Source organism: Megalobrama amblycephala, linkage group LG14 (assembly GCF_018812025.1).
Source record: "Megalobrama amblycephala isolate DHTTF-2021 linkage group LG14, ASM1881202v1, whole genome shotgun sequence".
NCBI classification, from domain to species: Eukaryota; Metazoa; Chordata; class Actinopteri; order Cypriniformes; family Xenocyprididae; genus Megalobrama; species Megalobrama amblycephala.
Genome location: NC_063057.1, coordinates 42,087,070 through 42,108,844, shown reverse-complemented (window position 1 = coordinate 42,108,844; position 21,775 = coordinate 42,087,070). Strand labels below are relative to the sequence as shown.

Sequence of the window (21,775 nt, the reverse complement as noted above, 5' to 3'; positions counted from 1 at the left end):
GTGAGATATAAACTTGCAATTCCAAGAAAAAGTCAGAATTGCAAGTTTATATCACACAATTCTGACTTTATGTCTTGCAGTTGCGATTATCAAATCACAATTATGTAAACTCGAAATTGCAAGAGAATAAAAGTCCGAATAGCGAGATAAAAAGTTAAAGTAAGTTGCAATTGCCTTTTTTTAGTTTTTATTCTGTTAGCGGAAACAAGCTTCTATAGTCATAATGTATGATTTAGAGCTCATATTTAAAAGTGATTTTATAGTTAAGTCATGGCAATAAACTAGCTATGTCTTTTAGGGCATGATCCTAGTCTTTTATTCCTGTTGTGGTAAAATTGAAAATGTCCAGGGAAAGTCCTGGAAAATTATTGCTGAAAAAGAGTGAAAACCCTAATGGAAATACCAAAACAGACAGAGTGTTTATTCCCTAAAAACGTTTATTCCCATTTATTCCCGACATTAGTCTAAATGACCAAGGTTAATGACCCTCAAACATTTACAAAACAGTCCTGGCTAAAACATGTGTGACGGGTTAAAAGTAAATACAAGTTAAATGTAACACATTGCTTTTTCATTAAAATCCTTCTATTATATTTTATATTTATTTCCGTTTTTCTTTAAGTAATATACGTTGATTCTACTGTTCATTATTTAGAGACTTTTATTTTGACATTTTCTTCTGGCGCTCTGCTGACGCCATTTTCAAGTGACTGCGCGCCTTTCGCCAGTTCACATTGGTTATGCTGGGGACAGAGGCTGCGTCCGAAACCGCCTACTCAATGAGTAGGTACTTAATATCAATAAGTAGGCTACTTACTTAACGAGCGCCAAAAGAGTAGGTACTTAACAGCCAAATCTCGTTGAGTATGCGAGATCCGAAAATAATCCGCCATGTTGACGTTATCATGTGACCTACGACGTTATCGCAAGTGCAACAACTTAAAAGATATGAGTGACAGGTTTAATTATTATATCTGTTAATATCTTGATATTGATTAAACTGCTTATTTTGTGGTTTTGTTGAAGAAACAGCTGCCAGTAATTTTGTAATTGTAGTAGGCTACAACTAATATATTTTGGGTTAAAGTTCTTATATTTTTATAATGTGAGATTATTTTTTGTTATAAATACCCAAATTCGTGTGAATATGTTATTAATTTCTTTATTTTATATGCAAAAATGTCCATCCACAAGCATAAATCAGAATTTTTCCCCTTTTTCTTGTTGAATTAGCTCTAGTTTCATCCCTCAGGCTTACAAATAATAAATACTTTTATGCATTATGATGTATTCAAAATATTTAACCTTGTCATCATGCTTTATGTGTGTAAATAATTTCAAACGATGATGTATACAAACACATTTTTATGTTTTTTTTGTCATTATTATTGTTCATTGCTAAAGATACAACTGGTATTTTCCCTGATCTTGTATGTAATTACAGGTCCTGCAATAAAAATAAAGATATGAGTGACAGGTGCACTAACACCTCACAGCACTAGTAACTCATCAACCCTACCTAGTGCGGTTTCCCTCAGTGTTAGAAATGTCTGAAGCCAAAGAAGACATCAGCAGCTGCTCGAAGATCTCACCTTTGAAGAAGACTGTTGATTTTATACTCAAAAAATGCAAGTAAAATCTACATAAAATTAAGATTACCTCAGAATGAATTGCTTTGCTAGCACACCCCAACATTAACCATCCAAAACTTAATTATATTACTTTTCATATTACTTCTTTAGTAAAACAAGCAAAATGTAATGTTTTGTTATATGACAGCTGTGCATGAACACACTAGACAAATACAGCTGATGTGAATACATCTCCATTTACAGTCAATGAAAGCATGAAGTAATAAAATATATACATTTACTGATAATAGCATAATTAATAAGTAAAGAATTACTAAAAGTAATAATGACAATAATTAAATAAATGCATGTACAAGTCAACAACACACGAAACAAAGCTTTATTCAAACGTATTGATCTAACAATCACGTATTTACAGTCCTGCTGCCATATCACACAGCTGTGCCGATTCTGCAGCTTTATTCTGATGAAGCAGCTGATGAACACCTTCATCATCATGTCCCTCACTGCTGCTCTGCTCAATGGGGACATCATTGATCCAGAGGATGAGGAAGACCATGATGATGATGATCCTCTGAACCCCACAAGCTTGAAGCAGGAGTGGGAGAAGATGTGCGGGACAATCTGGCTCTGCTGTGTCTGCTGCAAACATTCATGTGCTCTCCATCAGCATGACTGAATAAACAGATTAAAACATTTTACAATTAATTCATGTCAGCATTCTGTGCCAATTCATATTTTTACAATTACATGATGATTTCTTTTGTAGCTTCATTACTTTTTTGGTGTGGTGGCCTAAACCACTGAGCTGGTCAGCAGAAGGTTGCTGGTTTGATCTCTGCAGCGTCTCCACCAGTGTGTGCTTGATCCAGACACTTTACTCCAGGTTACTCCAACGGGATCGTCCCTGTAATAAGAGCACTGTTAGTCACTTTAGATAACAGCATCTGCCAAATGTAAATTAGATTTTTTTTTAAATCCTTTTTTGTTAGTGTTTCGAGCACAAACGCTATTTGGGGGCATAAAGGGTTAGTTCACCCAAACATATAAATTCAATCATTATTCACTTGCCTTCACGCTGTTCAATCCCTGTGTTCATTTTTTTTTTTTTTTTCAACACAAAAGTTGATTTTGATCAAGTTTGTCCAGCTAGTTTCTACAATATCAGTAAATGGAGCCTGACTTCCAGAAGCTTCATGACATTATTTGTTGATGCTTTTGAAGCTTCAGTGTATGAACTGAAACCAGCAGAACAAACTTGACCAAAATCACATCCTCACTGTTTGGTCTTTGTCTAGATGCTCTCACTGGCTCTGGGCTCACTGAGGACGAAGAAATCACATCAACATCAGGTCAGATGAGGCAGTAAGGGCAAGAGGAGTGATGGAGAGTCTCATCCTTGACACTGAACCATTCCCAGGCTCTGCTGTGTCTCTCCATCCTCAGTGCTCACACCAGTCTGAGGACATTCACATCCTACAAACATAATACAAAAGCAGTCATTTTAGCAGTACAATGTTATCTGATTTCTGTATTAGAAGTAACAAAATGATCTTTATATTTTTGTTTCAGGTTTTCCTTTTTTTTTTTTTTCTCACAAATGCCACTGTCATCTTTCCTTGCAGGTCCTGATCCAACACAAAGCTCTGCAACAAATGCACAGACATCAAGAATCAGAAAAGTACTGTAATAACTCTGTTTGAAATTACAATAATTAAAATAAACTACAACTTAAGATTTAAATAGACTTTGTATTAATTTCTGTCCCTGTAACATCAAACAAGATTCAAGTTTCCTCTGCGATTTATGTGCTCAAATTTACAAATCCTTCAATTTTGAGGTAGTTGAAGTTCTCTTTCATCATCTCGTGTTCGAGATCCACCTATGGGAAGGGCATCCGTACCTGACCAGCGCGTAGCCAATGCCAGGTAAGGCACCACCCCCTTACCTGAGAGCATATATAGCCGTACGCGCAGCTATTCTTCAGTTGTCATTCGCTTCTCGCGACCTCTGGTTTTATTTTCACAGCTCGTTGGATTATTTGCGAACGTTTGCTTTGTCTTTAGGAGGACATATCACTCTGATCAGCCTCCACCGGACGTAATCGTCTCGCTCTTACAGCTGTGTTATTCTGCAAGCCACCCACGCTGCAGTTCTTTTTAGGCTGTCCGCCTTTCTCTTCGGTCGTTTTTCCTCTTCTATGGCTGCTTCCTCCGGCGAGTGCCTTTCGCGCGCCTGCCCGGCCGCGTGTGGCGCACTTATCGCCGCCAGGGATTCCCACCCTTACTGCGTTGTCTGCATGGGCCTTAAACACGCGCAGGAGGCTCTGGAATTCCCCGAAAATTGTAGTCACTGCCTGGCGCTTCCCAAAAAGCTCCGTCGCCGCAGACTTAAGGTGGCCGCTACTCAAAGTGTGGATTTCGAGCAGTCGGACTCTGACGGGGGAAACGACGACGAGGATGCGCGCCCGGGGGACTCCCGGGGAGCGCCAACCTTGAATTGGGCTGACCAAGCCGAATCCGCTTTTCTTGAGGATATCCTAACGGGTGAACCCTCATTCGCTAACGAGCCGCTCTGGTGACGAGGACGACGCAGGCCTTCTCGAAGGCTCTGACGAGGAGGAGGCCATCCCGCCTTCTGTAGCCCCTCAGGCTCACACGCCTGCGGCCTACCCCAATCCGTCCTCTTTGAATATTGTGAGCGAGCGGCTGCTCGCCTCAATATCGAATGGCCGGCTTTACAAGGTGCCACCGACCAGGAGAGGGACATCTATGACGGGAAACTTCTGGGTCCCCCTCCCGGCCCGAGAAAACAGCTTCTCCCTGTCCTTCCCGCTTGTGCCAAGCATATGAAGTACAGTTGGGGGGACCCGCTCGACTTCAAACACGGTCTCGCGGGTCTCGAGGTGAAGGACATGACGGCCCTCGGCATGGGTGACCCCCCCGCCATCGAGCCCTCTATCGCCAGACACCTCAATCCCTCTCAGGGTGGGCTGCTCGCCCCTCCCAAGCCTGTTCTTCCCAGCAAAATGGACCGCTTCTCTGCGTCCATCCATCAGGCTTCCTACAAGGCCTCAGCCTTAGCGGTTAGAGCCTTAAATGTTTCCTCGCTCCTCTCGGCTTACCAGGCCGAGCTTCTCGAGGACATGGGTCAGCAGTTGGAGAAAGGGTCGGCCCCGCCCTCGCTCTGGAAGGAGATCGTCACTGTCAACGATCTCGTTCTCCGCAATGCCCGCCAGGCCGTCCAAGCCAGCGGGCGTTCAATGGCTCTTTCCGTCGTCGGTGAGCGCGCGCTGTGGCTCAATCTATCAGGGCTCCCTGATAGTGAGAAGCGACGCGTCGCGGGAGCACCGGTGGAGGCTGGTCAAGCACTCTTCGGCCCTGCTGTCGCCCTCATGCAACAGCGCTGTGACGACAAAAAGAAAGAGGACGAGGCTTTTAAGTTGTGTCTGCCCCGGAAATCAGCGCCGCGCCAGGTTCCCCCTCCACGGCCACCTAACCCGTCTACAGCGGGGCGTAATTTCCAGGGTCCAGTCAGAGGCAAACCTCGTGGGAAACCGCCAGTGCAGCACGGTAATCCCCCGCCTGCAAAACCGTGGGGGAAAACATCTTTGCCGCGGCCGCGGCTAAGAAACCTCACAGCTCCACTACCCCTGATCACAAACGCAAGCGGCCGGCCTGATGTTCGGCCACGGGGGGCTTCGAGTCCATGTTCGCGGGCGGACAGCCCACTGAACGCCTGCTCTGCTTTTCACATTCCCCCGTTAAAGAAACGGAGGGTCTTTGTTGGCGAGGTAAGCCCCCCTTTACTAATGGGTGCCCTCCCTGTGTTCAAAGGGGTTTCACAGTTCCCAGTGTTGCCCAGTGTGTGCCCCCCCGTCCAACACACGTCGGGGATTTTTCCTGTTCCAAAAAGGAAAACGTTGAGAAAGTGTGCACAAGCAGTGTCATCACACAGCCCCCTACACTTACATCTCACAAGTTCAATAAAGGCTTCGGCCCCAGTGTTCCCCAACACACAAAAAATAAAAACCTCAAAATGTCTAACGAATCATATGAATTCGTTAATAAGAGAGAACCTCTCTTTGCAGATCTTTCTGAACCCCCGCATGTCGCCCCTAGTCCGTCCACTAGATGGTGCCATTGCTTCACAAATGAGCCAGCCGGGCACACACGAAGCTATCAGCGCCTCCCAGGCTCTGGTAGGGACTCTCGCAAGTTACGAGTCAGCTTGGCAGACTGTTTCGGCTCCCGAGTGGGTGACGCGTACAATAACGCAGGGCTACAGACTGCAGTTTGTAATGAAACCCCCGCATTTCAACGGCGTTCTCTCTTCACACACGGAGGAGAGCGCCGCTCACATTCTGAACGAGGAAATCTCTTCCCTTCTAGACAAGGGAGCGATTCAAGTGGTGCCCCACAACTTGATAGAGCTGGGGTTTTATTCTCGTTATTTCCTGGTCCCAAAGAAGGACGGTTCTCTCCGTCCCATTCTGGATCTCCGAGTGTTAAACAAACATTTGAGGAAGTACAATTTCAGAATGTTAACCCACGGCACTTTGGCCCGCGCTATAAAACAGAACGATTGGTTCACATCGGTCGATCTGAAAGATGCTTTTTTCCATATAAGCATTTATCCGCCACACAGGAAGTTTCTTCGTTTCGCCTATCAAGGCACATGTTACGAATTCACAGTTCTCCCCTTTGGGCTCGCTTTGAGTCCAAGGACTTTCTGCCTGTGTGCGGAAGCAGGTTTAGCTCCCCTGAGATTGTCGGGTCTGCGGATTTTGACATACATAGACGATTGGCTCATAATAGCCGAATCGAAAGAGAAAGTGCAGCGGGACACCCGCCGTGTGCTCACACACATCACATCTCTCGGATTCAGGGTGAATGTGAACAAAAGCAATTTTACACCCAGTCAGAGTGTGATTTTTCTGGGTTTGGAGCTGAACTCAGTCTCCATGCGAGCGCGTCTCTCTCAAGAGCGCGTTCTCTCTCTAATGAATTGTGTGTCACAGTTTCGAGAGGAGCGAAAGTACAATATCGCACTTGTCTCAGACTGCAGGGTCTAATGGCCTCATCTATCCAGGTTTTGCCTCTGGGTCTTTTGAGAATGAGAGCGTTCATGAAATGGGTTTTGTCACTGCATTTCAGCCCGCTACGCGATCTTTACCGCTCTGTAACGGTGACGCGCGCCTGCATGGCGGCTCTGCATCACTGGAGGAGTGCGGACTTTTACGCACAGGGAACTCCTTTGGGGACAGTCATGTTGCGGAAAGTAGTGACGACAGATGCGTCCTTAACAGGCTGGGGAGCTACCCAGGAGGGCAGAACGGTGAACGGTTTGTGGCCGAGCAGACTTCGTTCAGCACACATAAATTATTTAGAGCTTCTGACCATTTGGAAAGCTCTAAATTATTTTCGACCCCGCCTGCAGGGACATCATGTGCTCGTACGCTGCGACAATACCACAGCGGTAGCATACATCAATCGCCAGGGTGGTGTGCGCTCATTGAAACTTCACGCTCTAGCTCACAAGCTTTTAGTGTGGAGCAGGCGGTTTTTCCTGTCGTTACGCGCGACTCATGTTCCAGGCATTCTGAACAGAGGCGCGGACCTTCTATCGAGGGGGAACCCACTCTACGGAGATTGGCGCCTCCATCCTCAGATAGTGGGCCTGATATGGATGAGATTCGGACAGGCAATCGTAGATCTATTCGCCTCGCGCGAAAACAGCCATTGTCCTATGTTCTTCTCGCTAATGGACTTGGATGCGCCCCTCGGGGTAGATGCACTTTTCCTCCCCTGTGCTTGATAATTCCTACACTGGCCAGGGTGAGGGAGAAGGGCCTGTCTCTCATTCTGATAGCACCCAGGTGGCCCAAAGCACCGTGGCTGGCAGAGATAATTCCTTTGTTATATGCCCAGCCGTGGTGCCTCCCCCTCCGCACAGATCTATTATCTCAAGCGAACGGGGAGATTTATCACCCCCACCCGGACAGGGTGGCTCTCTGGGCCTGGCCCGTGAGAGGACAAACTTAAATGCACTAGGGCTTCCCCCGAGTGTGGTTGCTACTATACAGAATGCTAGGGCCGTTTCTACACGATCCTTATATGGTTGTAAGTGGCAAGTGTTTGAAGGGTGGTGTGATGGGCGTGGTCTCACATCATATCAGTGCTCAGTTTCTGATATTTTGTGTTTTTTACAAGACCTTATGGATAAAGGCAGGTCTTTTTCCACTATGAAGGTCTACCTGGCGGCTATATCGGCCTGTCATGTGGGCTTTGAGGGCTCAATGGTCGGGCAGCATCCTCTAATCTGCAGATTTATGAAGGGTGCTCGTCGTTCCTTGCCAGTCATCAGGAAAACTGTTCCTGAATGGGACCTCTCCATGGTGCTGGAGGCTTTGTCTCTGTACCCCTTTGAGCCCCTGGGAAGTATTTCCCTGAAGTTAATGTCCTTCAAGACGGCTTTGCTCTTGGCTTTGGCTTCAGCTAAACGTGTCAGCGAGCTACATGCACTCTCTGTTCATCCCTCGTGCACTAAATTCTCTCTTAGTGGAGATAAGGTTTCTCTTAAGCATAACCCAGCTTTTATGCCTAAGTGCTTCCCTGCATTCACATCGGAGGTGTTGGAGCTGTCCGCTTTTCACCCTCCACCTTTTTCCTCCACGGAGGATCAGAGGCTGAATGCTCTGTGTCCGGTACGTGCATTACAGACATATATTACCAGGACCGGTGCTTTCCGGAAGAGTGACCAGCTCTTTATTTCATGGGCATCCCCTCACAAGGGGAGCCCCATATCTAAGCAACGCCTCTCACATTGGCTTGTGAATGCTATTGCTTTGGCATATGAATCTAAGGGAGTGCAGCCCCCAGGTAACATCAGAGCTCATTCCACGAGGGGCTTAGCCGCCTCTTGGGCTTTGTTTAGAGGTGTGTCACTGCAGGACATCTGCTCTGCTGCCAGTTGGGCTTCTCCACATACATTTGTGCGTTACTACCGACTGGATGTTACCAAAACCTCGGTAGCACATTCTGTTTTAGGGGTGGGGTCTTCATAGCCCTCCTTGTTACCCTCTCCTCTCCCTTCCTATTTACACATTGTGGTAAAAGAACTAAGGGTGTGTGGGCCGAGAGGCCACGCACATTCATGTCACCAAGCATGCATTTATATTCCTGCCTGGGTGTTTATATTCATATTGCTGGGTTTATTTACATGTGTGTGCTTCATACATGTTTCATGTCCTGCCTGTGCACAGCTGTCATGTGTGTGCATCAGGGTTGCCAGGTGCATGATTATGGGACGTGTCAGGCACCGCCCCCTTGGGGTGACCGTCCTTCTCTGGCTTACAGAACTTCACTGTGAGTGTATTGGGCAATCGGGGAGCTGTCCATGTCTCTCCCATAGGTGGATCTCGAACACGAGATTATGAAAGAGAACAATAGGTTACTGTCGTAACCCCGGTTCTCTGAAACATCGAGTGGAGAGATCCACCAGCTTTGCCCCGCTTGCTGCACGAGAAGCGAATATACTTACTGAAGAATAGCTGCGCGTACGGCTATATATGCTCTCAGGTAAGGGGGTGGTGCCTTACCTGGCATTGGCTACGCGCTGGTCAGGTACGGATGCCCTTCCCATAGGTGGATCTCTCCACTCGATGTTTCAGAGAACCGGGGTTACGACAGTAACCTATTGATTTGTTTTAACTCACTTTTTATCCAACACAAATGTTCCTTGTTTTATTAAAAGTACTAATGGACAAATAAAATAGATAACTTATGTCTGTCTAGTTAAGTGTACATTTGTTTATTTACATTACTTGCATTCATATAAACAGTGTTGACAACAGTGAATTTTACATAATAGCACACACACACATCACTCATGGAACATAATCCATCATGCATAAGTCATAATACTTTATATATTCTTAATATTTTCCTGTCAGATGTTAAATAAACATTTAGTAAGCATCTTTAAAATGTATCCTCTTCGGAGAATTAAGTTATGTGTGTTTACTAGAGCTCTCCTGTTATCTATACATAATAAATCGTGTTTTACAGTAAAATCACAACTATAGTGTCTTGCATCTTTACACATTCAGCAGTTTACTCTACAGTAGTTCAACAAATGTGACTTTAACACAAGAACCGTGTTTTTGGTTTTCAATACTCACATTTGACAGCATCCGCGCCGCTTTTCTCCTCCGTGTTTGATATGACGTATCCTCTCCCGTGGCCTCCTGGGATAGAAAAGTATCCATCGAGGAACACTTCAGAATCTGGGCGGAAGCAGTAGGCCATCCGGGAACTTCTCGACTACTTATTTATGATTACTTTGGTTTATGGCATACTTATTCGCTCGCCTACTGCTTTTTCCCTATTATAGCCTAGGTAAGTAGGCGGTTTCGGACGCACTTTAAGTAGGCGCACGGCCGAATCTCGCGAGAATTATTACGCCACCTAGGTAATTTTCGCCTACTCTTTTTGCTTCTGACATACTTATTCGCTCGCCTACTGCTTTTCCCCTACTAAATAGTAGAGAAGTAGGCGGTTTCGGACGCAGCCCTTGTCTCTTCTGAATGTTGTACAGTGTGTATGTTTGCTTCAGTTCTGTGTTCATTCATTAAAAACCCATCTTTGTGGATATCCGCTTACGCTTCGTCGCTACTGCAACATAGACACGTAACAGTGATTGTCAAAATGCACCTGCAGACTATTTTTTTCAGACAGGAATTTTGTTATTGAGGATTTTTTAAAAATACTGTGCAAAAATCTTGTCTTGTTCTCATAAATCCAGTCTAGTGTCTCGTCCCGTTTCGTAAACTAACTGTTTGTCACATTCCAGAACTATCAATCATTTTAAAGATTCTTGTGTTAAAAGGGTTCAGGTTATCAGGCCCGTGGGTGTGCAGAGCTGTCTTAACAGTGTGTAGCCATGTGAACGTGTAGTTATGATCCTTTGATCAAATTTGTTTTTTTGGACAAACTCTGAGTCAGAGATGAGCGTAGCAGTGGGGTGGAGCAGAGGACTCTTGATAAATGCAGTGGTACTCAATTTCCTTTCCATTAGAAAGCTGACAGTCGAGGAAACAGCAGTCAGATCACAGATAAAATAATAATTATGAAGTTTAACACCGCTTTGAGTGTTGCTGGAATCATACTTCTCTACATAGCAGGTAAGATCTTACAAAAGTGACATAACAAAGATGTACATTTAACAATGTTTGTTTCAATATTTTATTAACTGACAAAACATTGAATTCCTGACTATATAAACACACTTGACAATTTGTTTCTTATGATTATAAAAAACCTTTGGACCTGAAGACTTTGGTTAAATGCTTGAAATTAGTTCTAGATGAACACAAGTTCTGCATTTGTATGAATTTGTATTGTATGAAATGCATAATTTATGTATTTTAATGGATGGGTTTAATTCATGTAAATTCCAGGATCTCAAGAATCAGATGCAGTTGAGTGACTTTGAAGAAGCTACAAGATAGTTTTGTTTTGTTTTTTTATATTTTGGTCACTACATAAACCCCATAGTATTAGTTTAGATATAGATTTGATGACTTTAAAATTATTCTAAAATGTGAAAAATAACAGTAATAATAATAAAAAAGAAATGAATAGTGTCTAAACTTTTATGAAGCAAAATACTTATAATAAACTATAATGTATGTATATATATACTGTAATACAACATCCTAATTTTGATCTCTCATCCTAATTTTGGTCTAGGGTGAGAAGAGGTAACACTGAGATTGTGATCATATGTGCTGTAATGATGCTGGCAAGAGACAATATGCTATACAAAAGTGCCAGTAAATGTAGTATATTTTACAATTAATGAAAACAACATATAACAATACTAATAATAAAAGGGAAAAAAAGAAAAATATAGGCTATACAAATGTATAAATGCAATACAACTAAATAATAAGCCCACAGGAGGAAAAAGGATGAAAGTGGTACCAAAGAAAAGAAAAGAACAAAAACAAACCCAGACTAACTCAAGTTCAACATTTAACCCTGGATCTGTGAGGGACGACTCAACATGCAGAATGAGTGTTCACTGGGTTTATTAACAAAACAGCAGATAACTCAAGATATGGTGAGGAGTTGAACCCATTCAAACAGCAGGCTGGGATGAAGCACAATGACTGGAGGAGAACAGAGCAAGGACCAGGCAAGATCAAGAGAGGAGGCAAGAATAATCAGGAACAAGGCAGATCAAGATACCACTATAATTAAAGGAAGAACTCTAAGTAGCTTCTACAAATAACACACCAAAGACTTTAGTAACAAAAAAAAGTTGTAGGTAGCAGTGATGTTTGATTCTTGAACGAATTGTTCTTTTGAGCTGGTTCTCAGGAAGTAACCGGTCAAGTCGGCTCACTAATTGAACTGAATCGAAATTTAGCTCCGGGTTGATGACGCAAGACGCACAGCCGAAGTAGCATGTCCGACTCAAAAAGAATTAAAGGTGATAGAGAGGATTTTTTCGTCGACTGAGAATCCAAAGACTGTTACTGAGTTTTTGAAATGAGCGCATGCGTAAGAACAACCACCCTCCTTTACAGCTCATTTCAAAGGAACGCCTCCCAAAACTCGTGCACGAGTATTGGAACACGAGTGTTTACCACCGGCATTCGCTGTGTCGTGTTTTTTGGATTGATTATGTCGGACTCACCGCAGGTAACTCATAATCTGCAGTTGTTACTCCTGTCTCCTGACAAAAACATTGCATGCGGCGCCTGTGGAGTGTGGAAAGTTACTGGAGCGCGCAGCCGCGCTCGTCTCTCACATGGATCGTCATGGCAGTGATTGACAAGCCAGAGGGCCAATCGTTTACGCGTTTTTAAGGCCCTACCTCGTGCACAGATGATGTATATTAATATTATTACTTTCAGTGCACCTAATAAATAGTCTTTTATCAGTTAGTAAAGACAGTTTCAAGTAATGTTGCAAAAATGTATAAAACAAAACATCCTCTTTAGCACCTTTAAAGGAGTCGGTCCAACTGAATGTCGAAGTTTGCTGAGGATTACCAAGGAGTCTGATGAGTGAGTTGACGATACTATGAGGCACATAGTGGAAATATGCTTATTATGACTACTGTTATTAAATATTATTATATTAGCTGCAAAAACATTCCTAAGAAAAAAGACAGAGTGAGGGAGAGAAAGAAAACACAGAGGCACACAACTACCTGGACGTAACACTTGTAATATGTTATAAAATACTTGATCAAACTACTCGCACATTGTTTGAAAAACGCACACTATTTTATATTCAGTAACTCTCAATACATACAGATTATGCAAGTTGTTTAAATATAGCTACATTTTTAACTTTCTTTCTTCATGTGCCAGTGCTCATGTAAAGGTGAAACAGTGATTGTGGGTGACAGAAACCAGTTCATCAGCCCTGCCTGCATGACTGTCTACTTACTTTGCCTTTGTCTGAACACACAGGTTCCCTCAGCCAGTTAGATGGTAAGTTGTCATATCTTGTTTCACACAGAAAGTGAGGCATGTCTGTGAGGCATGTTAGCTGGGAAATCTCATATCTTCTTTCTCTCATCAGTGTGTGGTCGAGCCCCTCTCAGTGACAGGATTGTTGGAGGCAAGAATGCGACGGCAGGGTCTTGGCCGTGGCAAGTCAGCATTCATGTCATCGGCTTTGGCCATAACTGCGGCGGGACTCTGATCACCAAAGACTGGGTTTTATCTGCAGCTCACTGCTTTCAGAAGTATGAAGTTAAATAAAGCTCAAGATACATTTGTAGATTGATAAGTGCGATTAAAGCAGACTTTCTCTGTTAACAGTTTTGGTGTGTCTGACACACTGATGTACTTCGGGCGTCTGAACCAATCCGGCTCAAACCCTAAAGAGACATCCAGGACAGCGAGTCGAATCATCAGACATCCTAACTATAACAGTTCTACTTTTGACAGTGACATAGCGCTGATCCAGCTCTCCTCTTCTGTGAATTTCTCTGATTACATTAAGCCGGTCTGTCTGGCGGCGGCTGGAAGTGTATTTTCTGCAGGTACAGAGAGTTGGGTCACTGGATGGGGCAGGCTACAATATGGAGGTGAGGAAACATTCGCTTGGCAATTAACCAGATACAAACAATTGTGTCATCATTGCTTTGCACCAATGTTAGTTTTGCTTAGTCTTACGTACCTTTATTACCTTGAGTTTGATGAACTTAAACCATTTAAGGCTACTGGTTTCCTCAAACCACTGAAATAGCTATATAGTTGTTAAGATTTATTTAGATTTGTTACCTGAACTCAAACTGAATGTGTGGAATAAAATCTTTAAGTTGAGTTTAATGATTGACTAAACCAACACAAAAACATAAGTGACTTTAACTTAATAAATATGAGTATTGTAAACTCATATGCATTATTTTTAAAGGTGCCCTAGAATGCTTTTTCACAAGATGTAATATAAGTCTAAGGTGTCCCCTGTGTAGCTGCCGTCAGAGGCAACTCTCATATATTTCAGTTCATAATATGCGCTTCATAGTTAAAAGGTCAATAAATAGTTAAAATCTTCAGAATAATTATTAGAATAAAAAAGCAATATAATTTTTGTTAATACATGTCAATTCATTTCATATTATTCAGCTAAAAACAATAGAAAAGGTGGGGAACCTATTTCCTTTTTGTTCCGCTAGGGAATTATTTAATTGCTGCTATCAGCATATTTTTTGCGGTGCACTACATGAAGAGCCACACGAGGTGCTGCACTCATGACGTGTCTGCAAGAGTTACGCTTGCAAGAAGTGCTAAGAAGTTATATTGTCTTTTTGTTTAAGAAGAAGAAACTGTAACCCTCCAAGTTTATTCCTCTTGAGTTAGAGAGGCCAATGAGGTATGTGTTTTATCGTGTTAATTGCTTTGCTGTATGTGAACGTGTGTTATGTGACCGTATGTTAATATATAATTAGTCAATTAAGTGTATTTTCTTACGTGTTGAATGTGCACTTTATTTATTTGTTTTGTATGTATTTTTCGTTTATTATTATGTGTAAAACACCACTTTTAGAGGGTTAATTTAAGTTTTACGTATTTCCTTTCGTAGTTCTGATGGCATTGTTGGGACTTTAAAGGGCTGCAAGAGTAGAATGAACAAGACATGTTGAAGACTCGTGTCCGAATAAATGTCTTTTAAAATCAAGAACGACCTGAGCCTTTGATTCAACTCGAGGGGAGTAACACCCTGAATGTGTCTGTAAAGTTTCAGCTCAAAATACTGCATAGATTTTTTTAAATTAATTTTTTTTAACTGCCTATTTTGGGACATCATTAAATATGCGCCGATTCAGCATGCTTCCCCTTTAAATTCTCGTGCTCCCCGCCCCTGAGTTCCCGACTCTATAATACGTTGCATAAACAAAGTTCACACAGCTAATATAACCCTCAAAATGGATCTTTACAAAGTGCTCGTCATGCAGCATGTCTAATCGTGTAAGTACAGTGTTTATTTGGATTGTTTACATTTGATTCTGAATGAGTTTGAGGCTGTCCTCCGTGGCTAGTGGCTAATGCTACACTGTTGGAGAGATTTATAAAGAATGAAGTTGTGTTTATGAATTATACAGACTGCAAGTGTTTAAAAATGAAAATAACGACAGTCTTGTCTCTGTGAATACAGTAAGAAACAATGGTAACTTTAACCACATTTAACAGTACATTAGCAACATGCTAACGAAACATTTAGAAAGACAATTTACAAATATCATGTTATCATGGATCATGTCAGTTATTATTGCTCCATCTGCCATTTTTCACTATTGTTCTTGCTTGCTTACCTAGTCTGATGATTCAGCTGTGCAGATCCAGATGTTAATATGGGCTGCCCTTGTGTAATGCCTTGAACATGGGCTGGCATATGCAAATATTGGGGGCGTACATATTAATGATCCCGACTGTTACGTAACAGTCGGTGTTATGTTGAGATTCACCTGTTCTTCGGAGGTCTTTTAAACAAATGAGATTTATATAAGGAGGAAACAATGGAGTTTGAGACTCACTGTATGTCATTTCCATGTACTGAACCCTTGTTATTCAACTATGCCAAGGTAAATTCAATTTTTCATTCGATGGCACCTTTAAAACTTTAATGGTTTAAGGCAAACTGTGTCCTCAAATGGTTTGAGTTACTGTAACTTATCAGGTTTTACAGTGTGTAAACCTCAACAATTTACCTAGAAATCTTTTTCAAAGCCATAAAATGTGTCCTCTGATCTGTCACAGGCCAGATTCCTGATACACTGCAGGAGGTGATGATACCCATTGTGAACAACACTGACTGTGATAATGCTTATGAAGGGATCAACATAAGCATCACAAGCAATATGATTTGTGCTGGATTGTTAAATCAGGGAGGAAAAGGTTCATGTCAGGTGAGACACCAGTTTTTCATTTTAGCACTTTTTAATCCAAATTAATTTACAAAACACTACCAATTTTGGTCACCTGCAAACTTTACACTGCCAACCTAGTTGTTATGTAAGCAAAGTGTTTACTTCACCGATCATGAACTCGTATGACTGCTTTTCATACTACACCTGTGGCCGGTTGCATAAACTACTAATATTTTTCTGCAAGACTGTTCATAACTTTTCTGTGAAGTAATTTACTTAAAAACATAGGTCTAATTTGAATACAAAAAGTAAGGCTGATTACCACTTGCTAGATATAGGGCAAGCTCACACTACAGGACTACTATACACTCGCCAAGGTGCTCACACAACATAAAGTTTTCTTTCTCATCTTGTATTAGCAGCATCATACTACACAACACAACACTGACAAGATGCACAAACTACAAGATCTACAAGATAATGAAAAAATGTTTTCTCATATTAATTCGTGTGAGAATTTAGAGAGATGCTCATGCTCGTTGTGAAAGTCATATGTGCAGGAAAAAAGACAAAAAAGAAAAATCCTCAGATCACATCACTGACCTGCTCATACTGAACAAGCATTGGCTAACACAATGAGAACCAATTTGTCGATCCGGGCTTTATGTCACAGAACTTGGAAATCTGTCTGCGACAGCAAAATCCAGCTAAAAGTCGTGTAGTGTGAGCTTGCCTTAAGTCAAACTAGTTCTTAAGACAGTCTCTAAATGTTATCAACATGTCTTAACTATACTTATGTCTATAACAGTTGTTCACTATATATGGTCAGATATATAAATGCTGAATGTTTGTGAATACAGGGAGACTCTGGAGGTCCAATGGTCAGTAAGAAAGACTCTCTGTGGATTCAATCCGGCATTGTGAGTTTTGGTAAAGGATGTGCTCAACCCAAATATCCCGTTGTGTACTCCAGAGTCTCTCAGTACCAGAACTGGATCAAGTCTTACATGAGCAGCAACCCACCTGGATTTGTTGAATTCAACACTGAAAAGCCTACATCCAACTCCAACTTCAGAAGTGTACCCAACCTCCTCTTATTTTGCCTTTCTCTCACATTTTCCATTATTCACCTTCTCCCTCTTTCTCTCTTCCTAAAGATTGATTGAACAGAAACTCTCAGGGTTCTTTGATGAAATGATGAAGTGTACTGTGTATGCTCTCATAATATGAGAAATGTGAAAAATTAGCAGTTTAATTGTTATCATTTTTACTGTCTGAGATTCAGGTTGTTTGCATAAACAGTAAAGATAGACAGCTATTGATTTTAGGCGCTCTGAACCATGCCTGAGCACGTTTGACCTCAAAGCCCGGTTCGTTTGACTAGTGTGATCGCTCCAAACTGTGCTCTGACGCCGTTCGTTTAGCCGGCCCAGGTCTCTTCTTGTGGGTTGCCACCATCGATGATACCCGTTCAGTGGGCTCTGAGACAAAGAACTCCCATATGGACCATTCTTTGTAATTCTGCTTCAACCCTACCCTGCATGGCTGCTGGGATTTTGCGTACAGGTTTTACAACTGTTGGTCTCCAGTTTCATTGAATATGTTACTAGAAGTTTTCTAATCTCGTCCTTGAAAAGGTCTGGATATTCAGAATAAATTTGGCATGCAAAGCTTGAAACTTCATCTTTTGTGATGAATTTCTTTATTGAACAAAACAGACAGTTTCATTTGTAAACATTCTGGTAGACCTATCAATGGTTGTACATTTCTTTTTACCACGTAGAATGAGAGGTTATATGCTCTTTCTGACGAGTGGCAGGTGAAAGTAGTAAAGCCTGCTGAGGGTATCTCCTCACCTCCATAGGCTATGAGCCTGGTGTTCTTCGATAAGTTTAATTCCACTCCATTTTTTATTTTCGTGAACAAAGCTTCAGAAATGTTGCCATCAAACACTAATGGTTCAGGTCTTCGGAAGCCTTCTGCCATTTCTAACAAGGTAAGCGAAACTTTCTCCTTTCAAGTGTTTTTGATGAAACTTGACTTTCTTTAAAGGCCTTTCTCCTTTCCACGAACCATCTTCTGACACCATGATGAACGATGGACACATAATCAGTTATGAATGACATTAATACTTTACTGGAGAACTGTATGTAGTTTCAGACGATCAACTATCGTACACATTCGGGGCTGATACTGAGACATAACTAAGGATACCTGTGAGGTAAATGTGATTAAGTTATAGCTAAGAACATATAATCAATGTTCTACAATTAGAAAAAAGAAAGAAAGAAAGATATATTTGAAGAAAGAAAGAAATATTATAAGAAAGAAAGGCAAAGATAGATATGGACAGCAGATGTACAAAGTTCCATCGCTAGGATGTAGCTCGGAGAGCGTTTGCTAATTGGGAAAATGTCAAGAGGTCGACATCTGATCGCGAATGCTCTCAGGCCGATGTGTGGAGGTGCAAAGCTGTAAATCCCGGCCGCTCTGCATGGCCTTTCTAGGACCTTTAGGCCGTGTGTCCACCAGAGCATTTTTAGCCAGCTGAAAACGCTAGGCGCTCTGCTTAAAATGCCCGTCTGTGAGCGCTTCTGCGCAGCGTTTTTTTCCGTTGAGACGCTTGTTGCTATGATACGGAATATCCGCGGCACTGTTACTTATAACTGATTTTGCAGGTAATTTGTTTCTTAAAATGTTGACACAATGTGAAATTACTTGCTATGTATTTTCGGAGACCAGCAATATTAATTTCTCATCAATTTTATTCCATTCTCTGCTTGTTAATGTCGTTGTACAGCAAGAATGTTGTGACAGTTGGCCGGTGTAGTATTTGTCCCGCCCCTCCTGCACTCTGATTGGACGGCTGGTTAAAAAGTGACAGTGATGAGCGCAGCGTTTTACTCAAAGTTGAACATTCTTCAACTCGAGGCGACCAGTAAAAAACGCCCAGCTCTCAGCGCTTGAGCGTAAAAAACACGCTCAGCACCTCGTTATGCTCCTGGCGTTTAAAAACGCGGCGCTCCCATTGAAAACAATTGAAAAAGTACGCTAGCAGCTGGAAAAAACGCTTAGGTGGACACACGGCCTTATAATTTATGTATGCCAAACCTGCTCAAATTCATAATGTCTTCACATTACACAATATGCGCTGCTTTCATTGATGCTTTCTCTGAGATCGCGCTGCCCCCTTTGTTACAGAACACATGCAACTTTCATCCCTCAAAATGGCCATATTTGAAAAAAATCGAAGAGTTTACATCTCTAGATATAGATGTAGGTCATTTAACATTTCTATTGTAAAACAGTTGGCTGAAATGATTAGCAACTTCATCTCACCTCGCTCTCTTCAACGCTAAACTGGTGGAATACGTGCTCTGCATCAGTGAACGGTAAACCCGCCTGCTTTGATTTGATTGGCCATCTCAGTCATTTTGACACGGATGAGCGCTGTTAGACCACTGAGGCAGACCAGCAAAAAAACAAAAGTACCTTGTAAACCGTTTGTCATCCTAATATCAAACAGAGACGTACATAATTGAGTGAAAAATATCTTAATTGGTTGTGTATAACTGTCTCTGATATAATGAACAGACACGATTTAACTTTAATAACACTATAAATAGAACTCCAGGAGAAGAAGGATCAAAAAGGAACAGCAACAACAGTAGAGACTGATTCTTTCTGGCAGCCTGTAATAAAGTGAAAACATGGCGAAAAAACAGTTAGGATTTAACTTTAAGAAACAAATATGTCAACAAATACATTTTAACTGCTTCCTTTAGCCAGATCAAGTGCTTTAGTCTTTTGACATCTGCATCATATGCTGTGGAGCGGTATATGCAGCATAGCAAGCCGCAGTCATCCATGAACTGTCACAATGTGTTTTGCCAGTTTAATGACCTGAACAAAAAACAAACTGGTCTGACCTAAGCATTATGCTGCTCAGTGTCTAGTCCTTCCCCTCTGAGAAATTGTGAAACTGCCTGTAGAAAGGCCCTAGCCCGGCCCTGAGGCATAAATGAGTCAAAACCCGCTCAGGCTTAAATGCAGGGCTCCAGCCTGTAGCCCCCAGGTCTGTTTGCTTTGGACAGCAGACCTGGGCTGATAATTTAATAATGGCACACTAGTGTACTGCAGCACAGAGGTTGGGAAACACTGAGTTAGACACTGAGTCCTGAGGAAGTTCCTTGAATGTAAAACTACAGGACAATTGGCTGGATTTTGCCGTTGCACAGATTTTCAAGGTCTGTGAAATATTGGATGAGGCAATATACCGTATTTGTAGCAGAAAATATCAGTTTCTTGAGGAAATACCACTAATCTTAGATCACATCTTAGAATCAACTATCCTGTGGCATTCGCAGGACTTGGAAGCAGCACACCTACTGTAACGTTAAGCCTACAACCTCAGGCCAGTGACAGTTGGGAGTCTCCGAGGCCTTTGCGAGAGGAGATTGGCATACTCGTATGTTTTGTCCAGTTATTTACGGGATGGTGCAATTTTGTTTCATATGAAAAATTAACATAATAAACATTAACAATAATTACATGAAATAATATTAATTTCTATGACTTTGTTGTCTTTATGATATATTTTGTAGGGCTGTAGCAGTTAAAGAATTTCCCTTGCAGTATTTTTGCTCATGCTCATGCGTGGGATATGTGGTTTTACCGCATAAAATATATATATATATATATATATATATATATATATATATATATATATATATTTTCTAATGGTCATGTTCAATAACCATTCAATAACTGTTGAAATCATTTTAACTTTGAAGTTAAATGGCCTGAAGGACAGACGCAAGTAATCACATGCAATTGCATGCGCTCACATGTGCTCGATCTCTCTCACATTCACTATCTGTTTAGGCTTGTTTAGTACCAATCTACAGAGCCTCTGTACAAATCACCATGGTACACATTATGCTATCATTATTAAGTTATTTAATATTTCGTACATATGCATGAAGTGTAAAACAAGAAGGACATAACCTTTCAAAAAATAAAAAAATATGCAAATATTGCGGTTGCTGCAGTTTTTGCAGTCCTCTGCGGTTGGCTTGTCAATGGCGTGGTATTACGATATTGCAGTATTCGCTGGGTCACATGACCATAAATGCTAAGATTACTTCCTCTCAGTGACCATTGCATGTACCCTTCACTAATAGGCCCTTAGTAAAGGGATTCAGTTGTTCACTTTCGTTTGAAACACTAATGGCGTCCTTTTCTCAAAGTGCCGTTTGGAATTTGCCCTTGAATATGCGCCTAATAGTGAACATTTAATGAGGTTAATGTTAGAGCGAGCGAATATGCCAGACAGATAATCCTCTTCATGTTAAATCATTGCAACGCATCTGCACGTAGTTAATTCTTTAGGTTTTAAGCTTTGGATATTTTTGTCAAAATAAAACGTCAGTGGTGTATAAAAGTACTCATACTTGAGTAAAAGTATAGTTCCCTTTCGATACTTCACTCGTACTGCGTATGGGGAAAAGTCTCCCTTTTTCCCCGTCACTGAAGCCTTTTTCAATAACGCAGTGTAACTGCACTGTCATTGGTTCACTCATAGACAAGTTGTTGAACCAATGGTGGCGCGGCATAGCTGCGTGGCCTATGGCAACAAAGTGCGTGAATATTCCCGCCTAAATGGGCGGGGTTAAGGACTATATAAGCAGGCGTTTCGCCATAGGATTTCAGTGCTTTCTCCTTCAGCGACGACTTCTACTTCTCTTCGCTGATCTCCGCCTGAAGCCGAAGAAGCTCGCCGCCTTCAA

At 41.9% G+C, this 21,775-nt stretch overlaps 3 protein-coding genes across 3 annotated transcripts; all 3 read left to right on the top strand.

The window, feature by feature from the left end:
- The first annotated feature begins 459 nt into the window (after positions 1-459).
- LOC125244496 lies at positions 460-6,720 on the top strand. The gene is made up of 2 exons (XM_048154572.1): positions 460-2,515; positions 2,891-6,720. Exon 2 carries the CDS (start codon positions 4,441-4,443, stop codon positions 6,664-6,666), a length of 2,226 nt encoding a protein of 741 aa, XP_048010529.1. The 5' UTR covers positions 460-2,515; positions 2,891-4,440; the 3' UTR covers positions 6,667-6,720.
- Positions 6,721-7,243: 523 nt separating this feature from the next.
- LOC125245326 lies at positions 7,244-9,732 on the top strand. Its single transcript, XM_048155853.1, has one exon. The coding sequence runs from the start codon at positions 7,384-7,386 to the stop codon at positions 8,656-8,658; it is 1,275 nt and encodes a 424-aa protein (XP_048011810.1). The 5' UTR covers positions 7,244-7,383; the 3' UTR covers positions 8,659-9,732.
- A 3,411-nt stretch (positions 9,733-13,143) lies between these two features.
- On the top strand, positions 13,144-18,314 carry LOC125245345 (tryptase-like). The gene is made up of 4 exons (XM_048155892.1): positions 13,144-13,358; positions 13,435-13,703; positions 15,877-16,025; positions 16,847-18,314. Exons 1-4 carry the CDS (start codon positions 13,153-13,155, stop codon positions 17,150-17,152), a joined length of 930 nt encoding a protein of 309 aa, XP_048011849.1. The 5' UTR covers positions 13,144-13,152; the 3' UTR covers positions 17,153-18,314.
- Positions 18,315-21,775: the final 3,461 nt, after the last annotated feature.

Excerpts from the sequence above, each read along its gene's own strand:
- LOC125244496 (XM_048154572.1), top strand. The coding sequence starts at position 4,441 with ATGAAGTACAGTTGGGGGGACCCGCTCGACTTCAAACACGGTCTCGCG.
- LOC125245326 (XM_048155853.1), top strand. The coding sequence starts at position 7,384 with ATGCACTTTTCCTCCCCTGTGCTTGATAATTCCTACACTGGCCAGGGT.
- LOC125245345 (XM_048155892.1), top strand. The coding sequence starts at position 13,153 with ATGTTAGCTGGGAAATCTCATATCTTCTTTCTCTCATCAGTGTGTGGT. Across the intron at positions 13,359-13,434 it reads GCAGCTCACTGCTTTCAGAA|TTTTGGTGTGTCTGACACAC; the intron begins GTATGAAGTTAA and ends CTCTGTTAACAG. Across the intron at positions 16,026-16,846 it reads GAGGAAAAGGTTCATGTCAG|GGAGACTCTGGAGGTCCAAT; the intron begins GTGAGACACCAG and ends TTGTGAATACAG.